Genomic DNA, 26,370 nt, shown 5'->3' with positions numbered 1-26,370 from the left:
ATAGGAACTTACAAAAACTACAGTCCACACCCCTGGCTTTACGCCACATTTTCTGGCCTCCGAACCGAATCTTAAATTTCCCAAATTTTGAACCCTCCTAGATTTATTCTTTCCCCAAATCCTATCTTCTATAGGCTAACCGTTGCGTTTCCCTTGCGGATCGTATTCCGCATATTATCTCGCTGTTTCCTATTTATTTCTACGGTTTTTACTGATATCTATTTCAATAAAATATCCAATTCGTCATACATTTTTGTCCGTGACAAACAATGGCGGAAGGCGAGGTGCAATTGTTATTGCAAATAAATACGTTGACACTCAAAAAAGAATATTTGTTTAACAAATTACAAAAGGCTTATGATGTATCCAAAACTGTTAAATTGGATAGTCTAGACTCGGTGCAAGATTACATGGTACAGTTTTCGGAACTCGATGACGCACGTTGCGACTTCGAAAAAATTGTCATGGAGATTATCATGATGGAGATGCAGGCAAACCCCAAAGCTAAACCTTCAACAAGCTCGTTAGAAAGTTTCGACGATTTATATTTCGCTTGCAAAAAGGTAGCTTTGAACTGTAACCGTCTAGTCCAGGAGCCAGCCAAAAATAATTTCACTGAAACCAAGGATGATTGTTTCGCTAGGCCACATTTACCGAAGCTGACCTTGTTTGAATTTGATGGTCATGTGGAGAATTGGGCCACATTTCATGATACATTTGTGTCTTTGGTTCACAATCGCAAGTTCGAGAACATAGATAAATCTCATTATCTGCTGTCTTGTGTCAAAGGCCCAGCACTGAATATTATTAAGAGTCTTCCGATCACGTCTTACAACTATCCTGTAGTTTGGCAAAGCTTACTTGATAAGTACCAAGATGTCAGGGCGTTGACCGGCAGGTATCTGGATAAAATGCTGAACTTTTCATCTTTGACAAAAGACAGTGCAGGGAATTTAACCTCATTCGTGGAAACTTTTGACCATTCCTTGAAAGCTATTCACGCCTTGCAGATTGAGAACTTGGACGACTATCTGTTATGCCATCTGGCACTTCGCGGGCTAGACAGTCATACTCGAAAATTGTTTGAAGAAAGCCGCGATCAAAATAAATTACCGACTTTCGCGGAATTAATAAATTTTGTAAACAAACAAATTAAAGTGTTGGAACATACTTTTCCTAGTACTAGCTCCCGGACTATAAATAATCAACAAGTCAAAGTGAAGTCACCTGTCAACTTTACGCAACCGAGTCATAAACCTGCCAGTTTCAAATATTCGAACGCGACCTCGTCTTCGCAAAAGGTTGGATTAACTGTTTCGCGTAATAATAATAGGTATTATCAAACTGCACAACGGGACTTAATCGCGTATTTAAGTTTTAAGATTTACCTCCGACGTTTCGAGGACGGCGTTGTCCCCGTGGTCTCGGAGAAGACTGGCTCAAGTTGAAGTTGCGGTGGCTGAGCATTTGCTGGAGTCAGGACCAAACCACTGGATTGAGCTGCATAACCCTAAAATCCTCTCCACGGATCGCCATTTCTACAGTAGAAAAGTGCGGGAAGCCATTGAAATCAAAAAACATTGCAATTTTAATCGGGACGAGGGTTTTAAGATCTCATCCACATGGAATCCAGTCATTAGTAAATGTAAGCGGAAACGAATATCGACAGTCGATAAATCGAATATCGTTAGTGTTGTGTGTCGACAGAGTGACATCCCTAGTGCGCAAAACGTTCAAACTGATAAACAAGACCAAGTGCGGGTAGTTCGAAAAACTCGCGCGGCTAGAAGATGTTGATGTCAACTTGAGCCAGTCTTCTCCGAGACCACGGGGACAACGCCGTCCTCGAAACGTCGGAGGTAAATCTTAAAACTTAAATACGCGATTAAGTCCCGTTGTGCAGTTTGATAATGTTTAATAATCGTGAAAGTTTAAATTAATAATAGGTACTCAAAATAATTCGTACCAAAACAAACTGACTTGCGTGCATTGCAACTCAAATCATCTGATTTATCGTTGCGAACAGTTTCGTAAACTGTTGATTCAAGATAGGATTGACCGTGTCAACGCCTTGAAGATATGCAGCAACTGTTTGAAAAGTGGTCACGAAGCGTCAAGTTGTAAGAGCAACATGACTTGTGGAGTTTGCTCTCAGCCTCATCATTATTTGCTACATCGGGATGCAAGTGTTCTGCAGGCACCGGCCGTGCCGACCCTGCAGACGCCCCGCGCTGCCGTGCATGCAGCGGGGCCTTCGCCGCCGCGCTCCGTGAGTGTGACGCCCGCTCCAACTGGAACTGAGAATCTTCACTCCGTGAGTGAAAATTCAGGTTCTTACGGTGTAGTGTTGGGGACTACGAGGACTCTAGTGGTTGACATCACCGGTCAACATCAGAACTGCCGTGCTGTTCTTGATTCTGGAGCGCAAAGCTCATTTATTACTTTGAATTGTGCTCAACGTTTGGGCTTACCTCGCAACAAATGTCCTTACACAGTATCAGGACTTGGAGGTGAACTTGTCAAAAACTTTGGCATGGTGACATGCGACTTGAAGCCGTGTAAATCGGACGTTCCGAGTTTCCAGGTGGAGATGGTCGTTGTGGAGAAAGTGTCATCTGAAATGCCAAATGTTTCGTTTCCGCCAGAACATGTGGTAGAATACAAGAATTTTGAATTGGCCGACCCGTTGTTTTTCGAGAAGTCATCGGTGGATATTCTACTGGATAATGGCGTCGTGTCCGAATTGATTATGGACAAGCCTACTACTGTCAAACCGAGCATTCCAAAGGTTTTTGAAACCATATTTGGGTACGTGGTTAGCGGAAGATTATACAACGACACCGAACTACCAACACAGAGCTTCCATCTGACGATTTCTTTAGAGAAGACTTTGGACAAAACGCTGCGTGACTTCTGGGAAGTCGAGTAATTGCCGTGCAAACCTGTGCTCAGCCCACAAGATCAGCTGGCTGAAGATATTTACGTGCGTGATCACTCCCGTGATGAGGGGGGGAGGTATATCGTGCCGCTGCCTTTTGTTCCTGATGCGCCGATACTCGGAGACTCTCGCGCTGCTGCCGAGCGACGACTGCTGGCAACAGAGCGCAAACTCGCGCGCTCACCAGTGCTGCAGCAAGCGTATAATGACTTCATGTTGGAGTGTGAGAAACTAGACCACATGGAATTGTATACTGGTAGCGAGCCGAGCAAATATATTGTACCACATCACAGCATTTTAAGGCCAAGCAGCACATCTACTCCGTTGCGCGTAGTCTTTGATGCTAGTGCGAAAACGTCTACAAACGTCTCTCTTAACGACACCCAGTTGACGGGACCAAACCTATACCGTGATATAGGTGCCATAATAACAAATTTTCGATTATTCGAATACTGTTGTTCAGCTTTGGCTTTGTATTTTTAGGATTATTTTTTTGTAAATACTGTGGCAACACCAAAGTCACGGTTCGAATTTAAATATTGCTCTGTCACAAGCTGTCAGAGCCAGTATGTCATGAAACGAATACCAGTTCGCATCGCCTTTCGCTATTCTCGTTAATTTTCTCGCAATTTGTTAAAAGCACTACTGCCAATCTCTAGACTCTTTAAAATCAGTGCTGTGTAGCCGAAGGACGCCGTGCCCATCTGTGCAGTGGAGAATCCTAGGTCTAAGTTGGCCGACTGAAGGTAACGGTTCTGAGCTTACCTCTAGCTGGCGACAAGGGCAGCCCGGACCACCACCAACAGTCCACAACGGAGACCAACGGTTCAACCCACAACCACCGGATTGCAAAGGTAACTTCGTCTCACACTATTTCGCACTTAAATTGAATTTCATAGGTTAATTCTAGCATACAACAACTTTCTTGCTCAACCAGCCCCTAAACTTATCCCCTATCGTCCCCTCTTTACAGTCCACTCTTTTGTCAGTGAACATTTTGGTCTTCGAGCCGCATAATTTGAAAAGTGACCTTTGGTTTTTCGTTTGTCGTTGTCTGTTGCTTATTCAAATTCGTTTCGTCATATCATCTGTTTAATTCTAAATTTAGGGTAGACTTATAAAAAAGTCGTGGGTAAGCAAGAAAGTTGGTGGTCGTGTAGTAGTGCTTTTACTAAACCATTCGTTCATTCGTGGTTAATACTGCTGGCAACATTTTCATAGCTGTCAAGTGTCGACGACAGCTGTCAGTGTCACTCGTGTCAGTCAGTACTTAGTCAACGTTATTTTGCAAATAGTTTTGTGTTTATTTTCGTCGTTTTAGTGTGATTAATTGCATTTAAAACAATATGAGTGTACATGGTGATAGTGATACAGAGCCCGCGACTGTAGATATGTTCCGGGTCGCGCGCGGGTATGCTATTTTTAGATTAGAGAACATTGAAAGTTCGGACTTAAAAGGTTATGATGAATCGGACATAAAGGATTTAGAAAAAGACTTTCACAATGCTCAGTTAAGGATTTTACGTCCGCTGAAACCTGAAAGACGTGTGGAAGAGTACGAAGTTACGAGGGAATTTGAAAGTAAGTTGAAATCAGTGAAATGTAGGTTAAGACTAATGGCTAAGAGTGAGATAAGTGATAAGTCGGATGTGAAGCCTTTAACGCTTGAAAATAATTTAGCCAAGCTTCCTAAAATAGCGATTAAGCCGTTTGATGGAAAATTGGAAGGCTGGGTGTCTTTCAAAGAGCTTTATGACTCCCTCATACATAGTCGGAGCACAATTAGTGATGTTGAGAAATTACATTACCTATTGTCAAGCTTTCAGGGTTCCGCATATGATTTAATTAAAAGTTTTCCTCTGTCAGGTGACAATTATAGCAGTGCATATGAGACGCTGTCCAATTATTATGATAGGAAGAGGCAAATTGCTGTAATGTATTATGAAAAACTGCTAAATTGTGAGCCAGTCAAGAACAAAACAGATTTGGAACGGGTTTATAGAACTTTCAATGAAAATTTAAATATTTTGTCAAAATTTAACCTCCCCGATAAAAACTTTATGTTGTACTATTTGCTATGGGCAAAGTTAGATGTCGCTACCCGGGAAGCATTTGAATTACAACTCACTTCTAATACTGAGGTTCCAAAGTTTGACGAGTTGAAAAGTTTTATTGAAAAGCGGAGCAGGGCTTTGGAAAACTCAAGTATTAGTGTTAGGCCTCAATCTCAGAATGTTAAACCGTTGACTAAAAACAAAACGGCCCTGGTCGTTTCGACTCCGTCAACACCGAGCTGTGTTTGTTGTTCGGGTCAACATAGTCTCGACAAATGTAACAAATTTCTGAATCTCAATAATGATGGCCGGTTTAATCTAGTTAAGGAGAAGGGTTTGTGTATTTTATGCTTCTCGAATGCACATAGGGTGAAAACTTGTTGAGCTTCTCGCTGTAGTGTGTGTCATCGTTCACACCATAACTTATTGCATTTTACTAAGAATGTTGAAGCACCCACGGTCACAGAGACTGCTACTGCACCACCTAGCAATAGCATGAGCAGTACTAGCAGTAGTAGTAGTAACACGGTTCTAACTGCTACGTCGGGAGATAATACAATCTTTTTTGCTACTGCCAAGATGTTGATTCGGGACAGTTCTGGTGTCTTCCGCCCAGTGCGTGCACTTCTGGATGGTGCTAGTGCATGCAACCTTATATCGAAATCTTGTGCTGAAATGCTAGGGTTTGAGATTTCTGGCCAACACACTGTGTTTGGCATCGGTAACTCGCCCAATCAAACATTTGGCTCACTTTCATGTGAGATCAAGCCAATGGGTAATAAACCCTCTTCGCTGAGTACTAAACTCGAAGCTTTCGTTTTGTCGCCGGTATGTGCTGACCAACCTCCACAACCTGTCGATTCGTCGGGTTGGTCACACACCAAAAATTTATCGCTGGCTGATCCTGATTTTGCCCGTCCGGCGCCGGTGGACTTGTTGCTTAACGCACAGGTCTTCGTTTCGTCGTTGTTGGCCGGTATACGGCGCGGGGAGCCTGGACAGCCTACTCTGTTGAAAACCATCTATGGATGGGTCGTAATGGGTGAGTGTGATGAGAGTCAGCTCACATCAAGCGCTTTCGTATCGTCTCGCAACAATAATAAACATTGTTTTTTCGTGTCGAGTCCTTCGCAAATTTTGTCGCACGACGATTCTATAAAAAAAATTTGGGAATTAGAAAACGTTAGTTCTCCGACTAAACCTTTCGTATCTGAGGAGGACCAACGCTGCGAAGACTATTTTCGTGGAAAATACTATCGCAATGAAGAAGGCAGGTTCGTAGTTCCATTACCATTTGTCGACCCCACGAACAAACCTACCTTCCTCAATTCGCGCGAAATCGCTCTCAAGCTGTTCACGTCGTTGGAACGCAAATTGAAGTCCAACCCCGAGTTTAAAAGGGCGTATGTGGAATTCATGAATGACTATGAGTCTCGAGGTCACTTGGAGGAAGTGGAACCTCCTTCAACAAGTGAAGGCCACTTCTATTACATACCTCACCATGGTATTCTGCGTGACTCCGTCACCACTCCTCTTCGCGTAGTTTTCGACGCAAGCGCTAAGGGCGCCAACGAGACGTTCTTAAACGCTACTCTTCTCGGTGGGCCCAAGCTTCAGACCAACATCTTCGATCTGCTCACACGCTTTCGCTGGCATGCCGTCGTCTTCACAGGTGACGTGAAACAGATGTACAGGCAGATTCTGGTTCCTGAAGAGGACGCTGAATTTCAGCGCATCTTGTGGCGGCCCTCTGCTGTCGGTCCTGTGCGCGACTATCGTCTTAAAACGGTCACTTACGGGGTTTCTGCTGCGCCATTCCAGGCTCTTCGTACAATGGCTCAACTTGCCAGTGATTCTGCAGCCAGCTACCCAGGTGGTTCAACCGTACTCGCTCGTGACATCTACGTCGACGACGTCGTCACCGGAGCGGATTCTGTCGAGCAGGCGCGTTCGCTTCAGGCGGAACTTACGAAAATACTGTCGTCGGGGGGTTTTCATCTCAGGAAGTGGACCTCCAATAGTAGTGAGTTCCTGGAGAGCCTACCGTCTTCCGATCTATACTCGGAAGACTTTAAACATTTCGAAGAAATGACTGACATTTCTCTAAAGATATTGGGCTTGCTATGGCAACCTCAATCTGACTCCTTTCGTTTTCGTGTAGCATCTACACCTAATGGTCGGTGCACGAAGCGCACCATTCTGTCGGAGATAGCTAGAATCTTCGATCCATTGGGTTTCCTCTCGCCTGTAACATTTCTCGCCAAGTATCTGATGCAGTTGCTTTGGGTTTCGGGCGTTTCCTGGGATGGAGATGTCCCGGAAAGCATCAGGCTGGAATGGCAGGAATTCAAAACTCAACTCTCGTCGCTGAGTGCTGTAGCTGTGCCTCGCCGTTTAGTCGGGGAATTCGACGTGCTACATCTCCACGGATTTTGTGACGCATCAGAACGTGGCTTCTGTGCCGTAATCTATTGCCGTACAGTGACTGAGGAGGGCGACGTTGACGTCAAGCTAGTGTGTGCGAAGTCCAAGGTCGCGCCGTTACGCAAATTGTCAGTGCCGCGTCTCGAATTGCTCGCAGCGGTTCTGCTGTCGGACTTGATGGCTTCGGTCGTGGAGGCTTTGAAGCCCTTCCACTCGGTAGATAGAATCTACGCATGGTCGGACTCAAGTGTGACGTTAACCTGGATCAAGTCGTGTCCATCCAGGTGGAAAACATTCGTGGCCAACCGTGTGAGTCATATCCAAGACGTCATTCCTCCCGACTCCTGGCATCATGTCAGAACCACTGACAATCCAGCTGACTGCGGATCGCGTGGTTTGCTTCCCCAAGACTTGGTCAACCAAACTTGCTGGTGGAGCGGGCCTGATTGGCTCAGGCACCCCACTGAGAGCTGGCCTAAGTCAGTGCTGACGCCAGATAGGGATGTTCTTCACGACGAACAAAGGATTACGGTCCTTGTAGTGTCCAATGACAACGCACTAGTTGACAATCTATTAGAGAAGTTCTCGTCGCTAGGAACACTTCAACGCGTCTTAGCGTATTGTCGCCGCTTTGCGAACAACGCGAAGAACCAAAAGACGACTGGAAAGCTGTTACGCGGACCTTTGACACCTCTCGAAGTAAAACAGTCACTGATGATTCTCGTGCGCTTCGTGCAACAGCGCAGCTTTGCTCAGGAAATCGAAAAGATTTCCAACAAGCATTCGAATTCTCTTCCCAAAGCGTTTAGAAAATTGTCCCCATTCATAGACGAAGCGGGTCTCTTAAGGGTGGGCGGTCGCCTGTCGCGAGCTTCTCTCGACTTCGACGTGAAGCATCCGTTGCTTCTACCTCGCGACAATCGTCTGACCTTCCTTCTTATAGACGAATATCATAGACGGTTCATGCATCCAGGCATCCAAACGCTTCACAACTTGTTGTCACAGCATTTTTGGATCATGTGTCCAAAACGGGCTATCTACGCAGTGGTATCGAAATGTATGAAGTGCTTTCGGGTGCGGCCACTGGGTGCCCCTGCGCCATTCATGGGGGACCTGCCGTCCTATCGAATATCCCAGCTCAAGACTTTCTGGAGCGCAGCGGTCGATTTTGGCGGGCCTTTTGACATCGCACTCGGTCGCGGACGCGGTAACAAGACGTACAAGGGCTATATTTGCGTCTTTGTCTGTACCGCAACAAAGGCCATTCATACTGAGCTCGTCACCGAGTTGTCTTCGGATGCTTATCTCTTCGGCGCCGCACTTCGGCGTTTCGAGTTGTAAAAATGCAAATCATTGCTAATATTGCAAGATATTGTACAAGCGAAAATTATGTAATGGGAAAACCAAGCATTAAAATTTTAGATTCTTGTGCCATGATGTTTAAGTTAATGTATGAAAAAAAAAAGTAAGTAAGTGTAAATCTAATAATCATTATTCAAATATTATTTCGCCTGTCGTCATTTGTCTTTTGGCAACTATGAAATATGTAATATGTACATATAAATTATTATTTTATGCTATAAGACACAGGAGACAATATTGAACTTCATATAGCAACTGCTCGTGCTGCGCGTGTAATTTTTTCACGTGCACTATCCCTATCGGCTACCTGTCGACCATTCCTAATGACCAGTTATTACAATTTTGAACCCTATAGCTAGACTGGAAAGTAGCTCTTTGTGTGATTTTCTCGCTGCATCCTTTGTTTCACTCTATACTGATCACGACTGCTTTATTTTTACAATTAGTAAAAGACCATTGTACTATAGAAAATTATCAGTATACTTGTGTACTTCGCTCAGTTATGTTCTCTCGCTGTTATTTGGTTTATTACGACTTCGGCTTGTTTTATGGACTATGTGACTATCTTTTATGTCAATGTGGCTTACTTCAACCGGACTTTTGATTTGCGTGTGATCGGCTCGGATAGTGTAAACAGTTAACATGTTGTAAAGAGCGCGCTCTTTTATTCACGTGTTCTATTAAAAATATCACGTTGAGACTTTTAACATACCAAAATAAAGTGATGGTGTGGTGGCGGCATTAGGCTATGTTCGAAATGGCATCTGGATCGAGTACTAATGCAACCGCAACCGAAGATACCAGTCGGCAAGAAGAGCCGGAATTGGAATTACCTAGTATTTGTGATGGCAAGTATTTTACATATTTACCTGCCTTATCTACAAAAACGAAGATTATAGCGAGTTGTAATAAATGCACTCCGAGAACTGTTAAAATTAGTGGTTCTACTCGTTGTACTTCCAACTTCGTCACTCACCTGAAGCGAAAACATGGCGAAGAAACTGTCATGGAATACAAAAATTATGTCAAGATAAGAAAAAAGGAAAAGAAAATGCAATCTGTTCCAGATATGAGAAATATAAATGTCACAACAGTTCACAACACAAACAGTTCACAGCCAACATTAAATCAGGAAGAATTTAATGACCACGTGTCTAATTACTTTATACATTCCATGAGTCCATTGAGTGGCACTGACAATCCGTATTTCAAAGAAATGTTCAATTATTTACAAATACATAAATCTGGACTGAGCGTCATGAGCCGAAGATCTTTGGGGCGGCATATTCAAGAAAATTACCAGCGGACACTTACTGAAATAAAAACTCAGTTACAACAAGAGATCAAAGAAGTATGTACTACAGCTGATATATGGTCCGGAAAAAAAGGAGCTTCTTAGGAGTGACATGCCATTGGATAGATTCAAACTTACAGAGACAATCACTAACATTGGCTTGCCGGCGCTTTAGTGGTACTCACAGTTTTGACAGGATAGCATTATTGCTAGACGATATCCATGCGGAATTCAACTTGGACTGTCAAAAAGTTTTGGCCACGGTTACTGATAACGGCAGCAACTTTGTCAAAGCGTTCAAGGAATTTGGTCTCAAAGAAAATGACATTTTTGATTATGAAGTGGAACATGTATCTGATGGCGATGAAGGTCAGTCTGTAGTTAGTAGTACTTGTACTTCGCCAAGGAGCGTATTAAATGAGGACGAGACTGGGCCATCGAATATTCCAGCATCAACTAAGGACATTCTTCAACTACCAGCTCACTTAAGGTGCTCCGCTCACAAGCTAAGTTTATGTTGTACGACTGATGCTAACAAAGTTTTGAAAGCAAATAATACAACACTCTCCAAAATGCACGACCAAGTTATGAGAAAATGCTGCGCGCTATGGAATGCTGCTAACCGACCAAAGACAACAAGTGACAAGATGGAACAGTGTTTACGACAGCCTGAAACAAATTGAGAGTATTCGTGCTAAAAGTGCACAACTTCACTTGGCATTGGGCATAACGAATTACTTGAGAGAACGGGATTTTCAATACATTGAAGAATACTTGAAGTGTTCACAGCCTATTGCAGAAGCACTTGACATTTTACAAGGCGACAAAAACATATTTTATGGAATAACTTTGCCTACATTGGACGCGATTCTACGGCGGCCGCTAAACCTCCTAATTTTATTTAGGCGTCGCTAAACCACTTTGCTATTCTATGAGCAGCTGTCATAATCAAATGACAACACCAATTTGAATCTGACGTTTCTTCATTTTGGCGGTCTATTCAATTTAGGTTTAGCTGCTTAAATGCTATTCAGTACATGTCTTTTTTAAACAAAAACATAGAAACGTCAAGCTAAACTGACTAATTTTAGCGGCGAATAAAATAGTCCCGTTTAAAATACGATAACACAAAAAAGTCAAGTTTTGCAGAATTTCTTTTTCGAAATGGATGAAGAATACGTCATAGCTGCTGTGGTGGCCGAAGAGAGGGAGTATGGCGAGGGCGAGGGTGAAAAAATTTATTTGAAGAGGTTGCGAGACGGGTCTAACCCATTTGACCGGTCCGAGCGGAAGTTCCGTAAATTGTTTAGGCTGTCGCGGGCCATGGGCCGTCACGTAGTGGACACTCTGTGTGAAGGCGATGCGCTACGAGCGGGGACGGTGCCACCACATTTAAAGGTCCTAAGTGCACTGAACTTTTTTGCCCATGGCAGCTACCAGACTGCTGTGGGAGAAATTAATATACTAGCTCAAAGTCAGCCAACAATAAGCCGCAGTCTGGCAGATGTGTGTCCTGTTATTATAGAAAGGTTGACCCCACAGTGGATCAAATTCCCAGTGACCAGACTGGAGAAAGACAGGGCAATGCGGGAGTTCCAGGACAATTTTGGAATGCCATATACATTGGGTGCGGTAGATGGGAGTCACATCCCTATACACAAACCCCCAAATAACCACCCTATAGCCCCGGGTAATATTTTCTACAACAGAAAAGGGTTTTATAGTATAAATTGTCAAGTGGTGTGCGATGCCACAGGTCGGATCACTAGCGTAAACCCTAACTTTCCGGGTTCAACCCATGATGCTGCTGTTTGGAGGAGCAGCAATGTGCACCAGCGCCTCGAAGGGCAGTATCTTCAGAACCAAGCGATGGAGTGGCTTCTTGGGGACAAAGGCTACCCACTTCTCCCGTGGCTGATGACACCTCATCCTGACCCAGTTGCCGAGTCACCAGAGGCAAGATTTAATAGGTGCCATGCACAGGCGAGAGGGGTCATAGAGATGTGCTTTGGAGTATTAAAAAACAAATTTAGATACCTTCATCGCCACCGTACGCTGCATTACAGTCCAGAAAAAGCTGCCAAAATTATAATATCATGCTGCACAATTTATAATATGATTAATGAATTAGAAATTAATCATGATTCAGACAGCAGTGACGATTCTGAGAGTGACGAAGACATCACAGATCTAAGTGAAGTAGAGGAGGATGATGAAGAACAGAATGATCCTGAAGATCTCCCACAACAACCAGAGAATGATGTAAATTTTTTTAATGAAGCCCGTGGACGACGTGCATTTTTAATTAATAGATTTTTTAAAACCAAAATATTATTTTGCTAATCCGCGAAAAGATAACGTGCTAGTCAATCAGTGCTAACCCGTTATACTTACTTGCGTATTTTTACATGCAATTAATATTCCCACCCTCCCACCGCAAAAATAAATACGCAAATAAATATAACAAACCACCACCAAAAGAATAAACCTCGACACGTGTTTCGCCTCTCTACGAGGCATCCTCAGGAGTTGTTGACGGTCTGACGCCCGGCAACGGAATGACCTGTCCAGAATGGTCGGCCATATTTATACCTTGACCACTCCCCCTACCGTGCAAGTGTGAGTGAGATGGAAAAATTCGTAATAACGGCGATGACGCAACATTCAATTGTTCGTTAAGAATCATGCCCCTATTGTTGTACCTAATTATTTCCAGTTGTTCCAGAACACCCAAACGCAATCCCTTTTCGCAAACATGTAAAATATCAAAAGAATGATTCTCAGATAAAGTGTGACCTGTATCTAATAAGTGCTTTGCAAAATTGGACTTCTCTGGATGGTTATGTCTATATGACGCAACATGCTCTTTATACCTAGTAGTGAAACTACGGCCCGTTTGCCCCACATACACTTTATTGCAATCGTCACAGGTAAGCTTATAAACTCCAGACTTTTTCCCATTCTCGATCTTATCTTTGCCATTGCAAAGCTTTGAGTGCAAAGTATTATTTGTCTTAAAGGCCACAGGAATGTCGTTAGACTTCAAAATTTTGTAAATTGCATCAGACAACTTGCCAACATAAGTTATGCTCGCTTTATATTTTTTAATCGGTTCAGAGGATCGTGCCGCATACAACATAGTGTTGACCATACTATTCCGCTTTTTCCTGATGATACCATCCACAACAGACTTATCGTAACCATTCGAAACTGCTAAGTGATAAATATTATTTAATTCAATCTGATAGTGTTCATCAGAAAGAGGCAGAGGCACTGATTGACTAGCACGTTATCTTTTCGCGGATTAGCAAAATAATATTTTGGTTTTAATTATGGACTTCCCAAAATTCATAAGGATAATATCCCAGTTCGTCCAGTGGTCTCATATTTGGGTGCGCCAACTTATAATCTGGCAAAAAGGTTGAATTCCATTATAAGAGACAAGTCCCAGTTCCAGCCGAAATATTGCTTGAAAAATAGCTTGCAGTTAATAGAAAAGATCCAGGACATTAACATACCAGATAATGCTGTTCTTCTTTCATTGGATGTAGACAGTTTGTTTACAAATGTGCCATATGGAGAGACTTTGGAGATTATTAAGGGTCTTTTTGAAAGGCAACGTTTACATCCAGGGGAAGTAGATGAATTGATAGATCTAACAGCGATTTGTATGAAACAAAATTATTTCAGATTTGGGGGACAGTATTATTTGCAAAGTGATGGTTTGGCTATGGGTTCACCACTAAGTCCTTTAATGGCTGATATTTTTATGGACCATTTTGAGAACCAGCATATTGTGGGCAACAATAATATATTATACTATTTTAGATACGTGGATGATTTGATTATTTGTTGGACGGGTAGTATGGGCCTGCTGGATGCATTTATTGCTGAAATTAATGGTAAGCATCCAAAAATTAAGTTTAAAAAGGAACTAGAGCAAGACAACTCATTGAATTTTCTAGATTTAACAATCACTAAAGTAAACAACAGGCATCAGTTCAAAATTTACCGTAAGCCTACACATACCGATACAGTTATCCCGGCTTCTTCCACGCATCCGTGGCAGCATAAGTTGGCTGCTTTTCATTGTTATGTGCATAGAATGTTGACTGTGCCTCTTTCTGATGAACACTATCAGATTGAATTAAATAATATTTATCACTTAGCAGTTTCGAATGGTTACGATAAGTCTGTTGTGGATGGTATCATCAGGAAAAAGCGGAATAGTATGGTCAACACTATGTTGTATGCGGCACGATCCTCTGAACCGATTAAAAAATATAAAGCGAGCATAACTTATGTTGGCAAGTTGTCTGATGCAATTTACAAAATTTTGAAGTCTAACGACATTCCTGTGGCCTTTAAGACAAATAATACTTTGCACTCAAAGCTTTGCAATGGCAAAGATAAGATCGAGAATGGGAAAAAGTCTGGAGTTTATAAGCTTACCTGTGACGATTGCAATAAAGTGTATGTGGGGCAAACGGGCCGTAGTTTCACTACTAGGTATAAAGAGCATGTTGCGTCATATAGACATAATGAAGTGTATACATGTACCTACATCGTATGTATAGATAGATGCATAGACTAATGCGCTTGCGCCGGAACCTTGTTCAGTATTAAATCAGCTACAGCAATACACGGTTGTTTTACTGCTATACATCCCAGTGGCGACGAGGATGGGATTGACTATACTGGCGTTAGTGCCACCAGACCTTTGTTCCATGGTCATGTTAGAAGAATATAACTTTGATTCAAGCAACATTCATTGGAGCAGAGCAAAGCCCACTTTTGACAACGATAGGTCTTGTAACGACACCGGTCACCCTCGTGACTCTTCATGCCGCATACGGAGCACCGGGAAGCCGCTCGCTGATTGTCGCGGCCCGCCGCCGGAACCCGAGATTACACTTCTTAGTGCCATCAAGATGCTTGTGATGATTGGATTGACTATACTGGCGTTAGTGCCACCAGACCTTTGTTCCATGGTCATGTTAGAAGAATATAACTTTGATTCAAGCAACATTCATTGGAGCAGAGCAAAGCCCACTTTTGAGGTTAATGCTGGGGAAATCATGCGTCAAGTCACCAACAATGCTACTTTAATAAGCATGAAACATGGTCAGATGTTATGGGAAGAAGTAGATAAGAAGATGCTGGATGCTAGTATGACTCGACTGATAGAGAACAATCCAAAAAGAGTAACAAAGCCCATCATCAATACAATAATTGAAGCTTTCAGAGTCTATTCAGTTGCAACTCAATTAAAGAAACCAAAGACTGAGAGTTGTGGTATAAGTTGTTGGCTTGACGATATATGCATAACCGGTCCTAATAAAACAATTCACATCAGCAGGTTACGCGAAGTTTTAACTAGGCTAAATGACGCGGGACTTAGGCTACAACAGGAAAAATGTGAATTTTTCAAACAGAGTGTTACGTATTTAGGGTACGTGATAAATAAGGATGGGCTGCATACGTGCCCTGATAAGGTTAGGGCTATTATCAACGCGCCAGAACCAAAAAACATAACTGAGCTCCAAAGTTTTATAGGTGTAGTGAACTACTACAGGAATTTCATTCCTAACGCTTCTAGCATTATGAGTCCCCTTCACGAGTTGACGCGAGCGGGCGTGGCGTGGCAGTGGGCCGAGCCACAGCGCAGAGCCATGCAGCGGGTAAAGCAGGAGTTGGCCTCCGAACGGACGCTGGCGCACTTTGAGCCCTCGGCACAGCTGACGCTGGCATGTGACGCGGGACCCGCGGGTCTTGGAGCTGTACTTTCTTTGAAGGACCGAGCGGGCTTCGAGCGACCTTTGGCCTTTGCGTCACGGTCACTGACGGCAAGTGAACGTAACTACAGTCAGATACAAAAGGAAGCTACGAGCCTGATATTTGGTGTAAAAAAGTTCCACCAATATCTTTACGGCCGTAGCGAACCTTTTATCCTTAAGACGGATCACCGACCATTGGTTTCCATTTTTAATAACAATACAGGTATATCAGTGACCACGGCGCTTCGACTTCAAAGGTATGCAATCATATTATCAGCATATAATTACATTGTACAGTATACGACTGGTAAAAGTAATGTAGTAGCAGACTATTTCTCTCGAGCTCCGTTAGCGGAAACGGTAACCGCTACGGATAAGGAATTCGATAAATTCAGTTCATTAAAATTCTTAGATTCGGTTTTACCGGCGGTCACCGCAAGTGATATCAAGCAGGCGACAGAAACAGACCCTGTTTTAAAAACAGTGATAAATTATGTTTATAAAGGTTGGCCACGTAAGGTAAGTTGTGAATCAATAAAACCTTATTTTCAATGTAAGGCTGACTTGCAGATTGAAAATGGGACCTTACTGCGCGGGCATAGGGTCGTAATTCCTAGTACGCTAAGACAAAAGATGTTACTCCAATTGCATACTTCACATTTAGGCATAATAAAAATGAAATTCAATGCGCGTGCTCGGATGTGGTGGCCAGGAATCGATACCGATATCGAGCGTTGGGCCGCGTCCTGCGTCACATGCACCGCGCTGAGGTCAGCGCCGCCGAGAGAGGCACCGGCGCCCTGGCCTAGGCCGCCCGGGCCCTACCATCGTATTCACATAGACTACATGTCAATAGGGCAAAGGGTATATCTCGTAGTCGTGGACGCATACAGTAAATGGCTGGAATGTATCTATATGAATAATGGTACGACAACGAAAGAATTAGTTTCCAAACTCAAGCGTTTATTTGCTATTTTTGGGTTACCACATGCATTGGTTTCAGATAATGATGCTAAAATAAATTGTAAAGAATTTGTAACGTTTTGTTCCAGTAACAATATTCAGTATATTACGTCACCTGTTTATCACCCGATTAGTAACGGAATGGCCGAGTGTTCAGTAAAAATTTGCAAAAAAATGCTAAAATGTATTTTAAAGGAAAATTTGAAATTAGAATTAGTACACGAAAAGTTATTGGGCTATTTATTTGAGTATAGAAACACTGTTCACTGCACCACGGGCGAAACACCGGCCAAGCTTATGTTCGGAAGGAATTTAAGAACGAGACTTGATTTAATTTTGCCACCCGTAAAACAAAATTGTTCTGAGCCTCCGACTCATCGCAGAAGTTTCGAGATTGGCGACGTTGTTTTAGCCCGGTGGTACAGTGCGAGAAATGAAACTTGGGAACATGGTATTATTAAGAGTAAAGTAGGTAATAGAATGTTTAAAGTGTACATGTTCGATTTTGAGTCTTATTGTATAAGACATACGGATCAATTAATTAAGTACAAAGGCAATATTAGATGTAAATTACCGCCGATGGATTCGGGGTCCACGGCCCGGGGACCAACGTTTCCTTCTCCATCAATTACAACCGAGCCCCAGGTAGCCTTACTACCTACCCCTGAATCGAATGGTTGCGAAGGAAATAGGAATGTAGTCCAGGGTGAGGAGGAGGTGTGGACAGACTGCGACGGCGACGTCGGCGAGCGAGAGGCCACGGCCCAAGCGCCGGCGGAAGCCGCCGCGGACGGCGCGCAGGCGCAGGCGCCGGAACCGGAACCGGTAGCGCCTGCGGCTGTGCAGCCGCCGGCGGCCGCGCAGCCCGTGCCACGGCACCAGTTGCGCCCGAGACAACCAGTAGATTATAAGATTAGATGATTGTTAATAAAATTAAGTTTTAATTATTATTTTAATTGTTGACAGGGTTCAAGACTAGTGTGTGAGGGATGAAGTGTATACATGTACCTACATCGTATGTATAGATAGATGCATAGACTAATGCGCTTGCGCCGGAACCTTGTTCAGTATTAAATCAGCTACAGCAATACACGGTTGTTTTACTGCTATACATCCCAGTGGCGACGAGGATGGGATTGACTATACTGGCGTTAGTGCCACCAGACCTTTGTTCCATGGTCATGTTAGAAGAATATAACTTTGATTCAAGCAACATTCATTGGAGCAGAGCAAAGCCCACTTTTGACAACGATAGGTCTTGTAACGACACCGGTCACCCTCGTGACTCTTCATGCCGCATACGGAGCACCGGGAAGCCGCTCGCTGATTGTCGCGGCCCGCCGCCGGAACCCGAGATTACACTTCTTAGTGCCATCAAGATGCTTGTGATGATTGGATTGACTATACTGGCGTTAGTGCCACCAGACCTTTGTTCCATGGTCATGTTAGAAGAATATAACTTTGATTCAAGCAACATTCATTGGAGCAGAGCAAAGCCCACTTTTGAGGTTAATGCTGGGGAAATCATGCGTCAAGTCACCAACAATGCTACTTTAATAAGCATGAAACATGGTCAGATGTTATGGGAAGAAGTAGATAAGAAGATGCTGGATGCTAGTATGACTCGACTGATAGAGAACAATCCAAAAAGAGTAACAAAGCCCATCATCAATACAATAATTGAAGCTTTCAGAGTCTATTCAGTTGCAACTCAATTAAAGAAACCAAAGACTGAGAGTTGTGGTATAAGTTGTTGGCTTGACGATATATGCATAACCGGTCCTAATAAAACAATTCACATCAGCAGGTTACGCGAAGTTTTAACTAGGCTAAATGACGCGGGACTTAGGCTACAACAGGAAAAATGTGAATTTTTCAAACAGAGTGTTACGTATTTAGGGTACGTGATAAATAAGGATGGGCTGCATACGTGCCCTGATAAGGTTAGGGCTATTATCAACGCGCCAGAACCAAAAAACATAACTGAGCTCCAAAGTTTTATAGGTGTAGTGAACTACTACAGGAATTTCATTCCTAACGCTTCTAGCATTATGAGTCCCCTTCACGAGTTGACGCGAGCGGGCGTGGCGTGGCAGTGGGCCGAGCCACAGCGCAGAGCCATGCAGCGGGTAAAGCAGGAGTTGGCCTCCGAACGGACGCTGGCGCACTTTGAGCCCTCGGCACAGCTGACGCTGGCATGTGACGCGGGACCCGCGGGTCTTGGAGCTGTACTTTCTTTGAAGGACCGAGCGGGCTTCGAGCGACCTTTGGCCTTTGCGTCACGGTCACTGACGGCAAGTGAACGTAACTACAGTCAGATACAAAAGGAAGCTACGAGCCTGATATTTGGTGTAAAAAAGTTCCACCAATATCTTTACGGCCGTAGCGAACCTTTTATCCTTAAGACGGATCACCGACCATTGGTTTCCATTTTTAATAACAATACAGGTATATCAGTGACCACGGCGCTTCGACTTCAAAGGTATGCAATCATATTATCAGCATATAATTACATTGTACAGTATACGACTGGTAAAAGTAATGTAGTAGCAGACTATTTCTCTCGAGCTCCGTTAGCGGAAACGGTAACCGCTACGGATAAGGAATTCGATAAATTCAGTTCATTAAAATTCTTAGATTCGGTTTTACCGGCGGTCACCGCAAGTGATATCAAGCAGGCGACAGAAACAGACCCTGTTTTAAAAACAGTGATAAATTATGTTTATAAAGGTTGGCCACGTAAGGTAAGTTGTGAATCAATAAAACCTTATTTTCAATGTAAGGCTGACTTGCAGATTGAAAATGGGACCTTACTGCGCGGGCATAGGGTCGTAATTCCTAGTACGCTAAGACAAAAGATGTTACTCCAATTGCATACTTCACATTTAGGCATAATAAAAATGAAATTCAATGCGCGTGCTCGGATGTGGTGGCCAGGAATCGATGCCGATATCGAGCGTTGGGCCGCGTCCTGCGTCACATGCACCGCGCTGAGGTCAGCGCCGCCGAGAGAGGCACCGGCGCCCTGGCCTAGGCCGCCCGGGCCCTACCATCGTATTCACATAGACTACATGTCAATAGGGCAAAGGGTATATCTCGTAGTCGTGGACGCATACAGTAAATGGCTGGAATGTATCTATATGAATAATGGTACGACAACGAAAGAATTAGTTTCCAAACTCAAGCGTTTATTTGCTATTTTTGGGTTACCACATGCATTGGTTTCAGATAATGATGCTAAAATAAATTGTAAAGAATTTGTAACGTTTTGTTCCAGTAACAATATTCAGTATATTACGTCACCTGTTTATCACCCGATTAGTAACGGAATGGCCGAGTGTTCAGTAAAAATTTGCAAAAAAATGCTAAAATGTATTTTAAAGGAAAATTTGAAATTAGAATTAGTACACGAAAAGTTATTGGGCTATTTATTTGAGTATAGAAACACTGTTCACTGCACCACGGGCGAAACACCGGCCAAGCTTATGTTCGGAAGGAATTTAAGAACGAGACTTGATTTAATTTTGCCACCCGTAAAACAAAATTGTTCTGAGCCTCCGACTCATCGCAGAAGTTTCGAGATTGGCGACGTTGTTTTAGCCCGGTGGTACAGTGCGAGAAATGAAACTTGGGAACATGGTATTATTAAGAGTAAAGTAGGTAATAGAATGTTTAAAGTGTACATGTTCGATTTTGAGTCTTATTGTATAAGACATACGGATCAATTAATTAAGTACAAAGGCAATATTAGATGTAAATTACCGCCGATGGATTCGGGGTCCACGGCCCGGGGACCAACGTTTCCTTCTCCATCAATTACAACCGAGCCCCAGGTAGCCTTACTACCTACCCCTGAATCGAATGGTTGCGAAGGAAATAGGAATGTAGTCCAGGGTGAGGAGGAGGTGTGGACAGACTGCGACGGCGACGTCGGCGAGCGAGAGGCCACGGCCCAAGCGCCGGCGGAAGCCGCCGCGGACGGCGCGCAGGCGCAGGCGCCGGAACCGGAACCGGTAGCGCCTGCGGCTGTGCAGCCGCCGGCGGCCGCGCAGCCCGTGCCACGGCACCAGTTGCGCCCGAGACAACCAGTAGATTATAAGATTAGATGATTGTTAATAAAATTAAGTTTTAATTATTATTTTAATTGTTGACAGGGTTCAAGACTAGTGTGTGAGGGATGAAGTGTATACATGTACCTACATCGTATGTATAGATAGATGCATAGACTAATGCGCTTGCGCCGGAACCTTGTTCAGTATTAAATCAGCTACAGCAATACACGGTTGTTTTACTGCTATACATCCCAGTGGCGACGAGGATGGGATTGACTATACTGGCGTTAGTGCCACCAGACCTTTGTTCCATGGTCATGTTAGAAGAATATAACTTTGATTCAAGCAACATTCATTGGAGCAGAGCAAAGCCCACTTTTGACAACGATAGGTCTTGTAACGACACCGGTCACCCTCGTGACTCTTCATGCCGCATACGGAGCACCGGGAAGCCGCTCGCTGATTGTCGCGGCCCGCCGCCGGAACCCGAGATTACACTTCTTAGTGCCATCAAGATGCTTGTGATGATTGGATTGACTATACTGGCGTTAGTGCCACCAGACCTTTGTTCCATGGTCATGTTAGAAGAATATAACTTTGATTCAAGCAACATTCATTGGAGCAGAGCAAAGCCCACTTTTGAGGTTAATGCTGGGGAAATCATGCGTCAAGTCACCAACAATGCTACTTTAATAAGCATGAAACATGGTCAGATGTTATGGGAAGAAGTAGATAAGAAGATGCTGGATGCTAGTATGACTCGACTGATAGAGAACAATCCAAAAAGAGTAACAAAGCCCATCATCAATACAATAATTGAAGCTTTCAGAGTCTATTCAGTTGCAACTCAATTAAAGAAACCAAAGACTGAGAGTTGTGGTATAAGTTGTTGGCTTGACGATATATGCATAACCGGTCCTAATAAAACAATTCACATCAGCAGGTTACGCGAAGTTTTAACTAGGCTAAATGACGCGGGACTTAGGCTACAACAGGAAAAATGTGAATTTTTCAAACAGAGTGTTACGTATTTAGGGTACGTGATAAATAAGGATGGACTGCATACGTGCCCTGATAAGGTTAGGGCTATTATCAACGCGCCAGAACCAAAAAACATAACTGAGCTCCAAAGTTTTATAGGTGTAGTGAACTACTACAGGAATTTCATTCCTAACGCTTCTAGCATTATGAGTCCCCTTCACGAGTTGACGCGAGCGGGCGTGGCGTGGCAGTGGGCCGAGCCACAGCGCAGAGCCATGCAGCGGGTAAAGCAGGAGTTGGCCTCCGAACGGACGCTGGCGCACTTTGAGCCCTCGGCACAGCTGACGCTGGCATGTGACGCGGGACCCGCGGGTCTTGGAGCTGTACTTTCTTTGAAGGACCGAGCGGGCTTCGAGCGACCTTTGGCCTTTGCGTCACGGTCACTGACGGCAAGTGAACGTAACTACAGTCAGATACAAAAGGAAGCTACGAGCCTGATATTTGGTGTAAAAAAGTTCCACCAATATCTTTACGGCCGTAGCGAACCTTTTATCCTTAAGACGGATCACCGACCATTGGTTTCCATTTTTAATAACAATACAGGTATATCAGTGACCACGGCGCTTCGACTTCAAAGGTATGCAATCATATTATCAGCATATAATTACATTGTACAGTATACGACTGGTAAAAGTAATGTAGTAGCAGACTATTTCTCTCGAGCTCCGTTAGCGGAAACGGTAACCGCTACGGATAAGGAATTCGATAAATTCAGTTCATTAAAATTCTTAGATTCGGTTTTACCGGCGGTCACCGCAAGTGATATCAAGCAGGCGACAGAAACAGACCCTGTTTTAAAAACAGTGATAAATTATGTTTATAAAGGTTGGCCACGTAAGGTAAGTTGTGAATCAATAAAACCTTATTTTCAATGTAAGGCTGACTTGCAGATTGAAAATGGGACCTTACTGCGCGGGCATAGGGTCGTAATTCCTAGTACGCTAAGACAAAAGATGTTACTCCAATTGCATACTTCACATTTAGGCATAATAAAAATGAAATTCAATGCGCGTGCTCGGATGTGGTGGCCAGGAATCGATGCCGATATCGAGCGTTGGGCCGCGTCCTGCGTCACATGCACCGCGCTGAGGTCAGCGCCGCCGAGAGAGGCACCGGCGCCCTGGCCTAGGCCGCCCGGGCCCTACCATCGTATTCACATAGACTACATGTCAATAGGGCAAAGGGTATATCTCGTAGTCGTGGACGCATACAGTAAATGGCTGGAATGTATCTATATGAATAATGGTACGACAACGAAAGAATTAGTTTCCAAACTCAAGCGTTTATTTGCTATTTTTGGGTTACCACATGCATTGGTTTCAGATAATGATGCTAAAATAAATTGTAAAGAATTTGTAACGTTTTGTTCCAGTAACAATATTCAGTATATTACGTCACCTGTTTATCACCCGATTAGTAACGGAATGGCCGAGTGTTCAGTAAAAATTTGCAAAAAAATGCTAAAATGTATTTTAAAGGAAAATTTGAAATTAGAATTAGTACACGAAAAGTTATTGGGCTATTTATTTGAGTATAGAAACACTGTTCACTGCACCACGGGCGAAACACCGGCCAAGCTTATGTTCGGAAGGAATTTAAGAACGAGACTTGATTTAATTTTGCCACCCGTAAAACAAAATTGTTCTGAGCCTCCGACTCATCGCAGAAGTTTCGAGATTGGCGACGTTGTTTTAGCCCGGTGGTACAGTGCGAGAAATGAAACTTGGGAACATGGTATTATTAAGAGTAAAGTAGGTAATAGAATGTTTAAAGTGTACATGTTCGATTTTGAGTCTTATTGTATAAGACATACGGATCAATTAATTAAGTACAAAGGCAATATTAGATGTAAATTACCGCCGATGGATTCGGGGTCCACGGCCCGGGGACCAACGTTTCCTTCTCCATCAATTACAACCGAGCCCCAGGTAGCCTTACTACCTACCCCTGAATCGAATGGTTGCGAAGGAAATAGGAATGTAGTCCAGGGTGAGGAGGAGGTGTGGACAGACTGCGACGGCGACGTCGGCGAGCGAGAGGCCACGGCCCAAGCGCCGGCGGAAGCCGCCGCGGACGGCGCGCAGGCGCAGGCGCCGGAACCGGAACCGGTAGCGCCTGCGGCTGTGCAGCCGCCGGCGGCCGCGCAGCCCGTGCCACGGCACCAGTTGCGCCCGAGACAACCAGTAGATTATAAGATTAGATGATTGTTAATAAAATTAAGTTTTAATTATTATTTTAATTGTTGACAGGGTTCAAGACTAGTGTGTGAGGGATGAAGTGTATACATGTACCTACATCGTATGTATAGATAGATGCATAGACTAATGCGCTTGCGCCGGAACCTTGTTCAGTATTAAATCAGCTACAGCAATACACGGTTGTTTTACTGCTATACATCCCAGTGGCGACGAGGATGGGATTGACTATACTGGCGTTAGTGCCACCAGACCTTTGTTCCATGGTCATGTTAGAAGAATATAACTTTGATTCAAGCAACATTCATTGGAGCAGAGCAAAGCCCACTTTTGACAACGATAGGTCTTGTAACGACACCGGTCACCCTCGTGACTCTTCATGCCGCATACGGAGCACCGGGAAGCCGCTCGCTGATTGTCGCGGCCCGCCGCCGGAACCCGAGATTACACTTCTTAGTGCCATCAAGATGCTTGTGATGATTGGATTGACTATACTGGCGTTAGTGCCACCAGACCTTTGTTCCATGGTCATGTTAGAAGAATATAACTTTGATTCAAGCAACATTCATTGGAGCAGAGCAAAGCCCACTTTTGAGGTTAATGCTGGGGAAATCATGCGTCAAGTCACCAACAATGCTACTTTAATAAGCATGAAACATGGTCAGATGTTATGGGAAGAAGTAGATAAGAAGATGCTGGATGCTAGTATGACTCGACTGATAGAGAACAATCCAAAAAGAGTAACAAAGCCCATCATCAATACAATAATTGAAGCTTTCAGAGTCTATTCAGTTGCAACTCAATTAAAGAAACCAAAGACTGAGAGTTGTGGTATAAGTTGTTGGCTTGACGATATATGCATAACCGGTCCTAATAAAACAATTCACATCAGCAGGTTACGCGAAGTTTTAACTAGGCTAAATGACGCGGGACTTAGGCTACAACAGGAAAAATGTGAATTTTTCAAACAGAGTGTTACGTATTTAGGGTACGTGATAAATAAGGATGGACTGCATACGTGCCCTGATAAGGTTAGGGCTATTATCAACGCGCCAGAACCAAAAAACATAACTGAGCTCCAAAGTTTTATAGGTGTAGTGAACTACTACAGGAATTTCATTCCTAACGCTTCTAGCATTATGAGTCCCCTTCACGAGTTGACGCGAGCGGGCGTGGCGTGGCAGTGGGCCGAGCCACAGCGCAGAGCCATGCAGCGGGTAAAGCAGGAGTTGGCCTCCGAACGGACGCTGGCGCACTTTGAGCCCTCGGCACAGCTGACGCTGGCATGTGACGCGGGACCCGCGGGTCTTGGAGCTGTACTTTCTTTGAAGGACCGAGCGGGCTTCGAGCGACCTTTGGCCTTTGCGTCACGGTCACTGACGGCAAGTGAACGTAACTACAGTCAGATACAAAAGGAAGCTACGAGCCTGATATTTGGTGTAAAAAAGTTCCACCAATATCTTTACGGCCGTAGCGAACCTTTTATCCTTAAGACGGATCACCGACCATTGGTTTCCATTTTTAATAACAATACAGGTATATCAGTGACCACGGCGCTTCGACTTCAAAGGTATGCAATCATATTATCAGCATATAATTACATTGTACAGTATACGACTGGTAAAAGTAATGTAGTAGCAGACTATTTCTCTCGAGCTCCGTTAGCGGAAACGGTAACCGCTACGGATAAGGAATTCGATAAATTCAGTTCATTAAAATTCTTAGATTCGGTTTTACCGGCGGTCACCGCAAGTGATATCAAGCAGGCGACAGAAACAGACCCTGTTTTAAAAACAGTGATAAATTATGTTTATAAAGGTTGGCCACGTAAGGTAAGTTGTGAATCAATAAAACCTTATTTTCAATGTAAGGCTGACTTGCAGATTGAAAATGGGACCTTACTGCGCGGGCATAGGGTCGTAATTCCTAGTACGCTAAGACAAAAGATGTTACTCCAATTGCATACTTCACATTTAGGCATAATAAAAATGAAATTCAATGCGCGTGCTCGGATGTGGTGGCCAGGAATCGATGCCGATATCGAGCGTTGGGCCGCGTCCTGCGTCACATGCACCGCGCTGAGGTCAGCGCCGCCGAGAGAGGCACCGGCGCCCTGGCCTAGGCCGCCCGGGCCCTACCATCGTATTCACATAGACTACATGTCAATAGGGCAAAGGGTATATCTCGTAGTCGTGGACGCATACAGTAAATGGCTGGAATGTATCTATATGAATAATGGTACGACAACGAAAGAATTAGTTTCCAAACTC

The 26,370-nt window shown here is 43.9% G+C and overlaps 1 protein-coding gene across 1 annotated transcript; it reads left to right on the top strand.

The window, feature by feature from the left end:
* Positions 1-3,044: 3,044 nt before the first annotated feature.
* On the top strand, positions 3,045-8,757 carry LOC134795202 (uncharacterized). Its single transcript, XM_063767034.1, has 4 exons — positions 3,045-3,161; positions 3,579-3,792; positions 4,313-4,519; positions 5,459-8,757. The coding sequence occupies exons 1-4, from the start codon at positions 3,045-3,047 to the stop codon at positions 8,755-8,757; spliced, it is 3,837 nt and encodes a 1,278-aa protein (XP_063623104.1).
* Positions 8,758-26,370: the final 17,613 nt, after the last annotated feature.

The sequence above is a fragment of the Cydia splendana genome, chromosome 11 (assembly GCF_910591565.1).
Source record: "Cydia splendana chromosome 11, ilCydSple1.2, whole genome shotgun sequence".
NCBI classification, from domain to species: Eukaryota; Metazoa; Arthropoda; class Insecta; order Lepidoptera; family Tortricidae; genus Cydia; species Cydia splendana.
The sequence above is the reverse complement of the archived record's forward strand: the minus strand, read 5'-3'. Positions and strand labels throughout refer to the sequence as shown.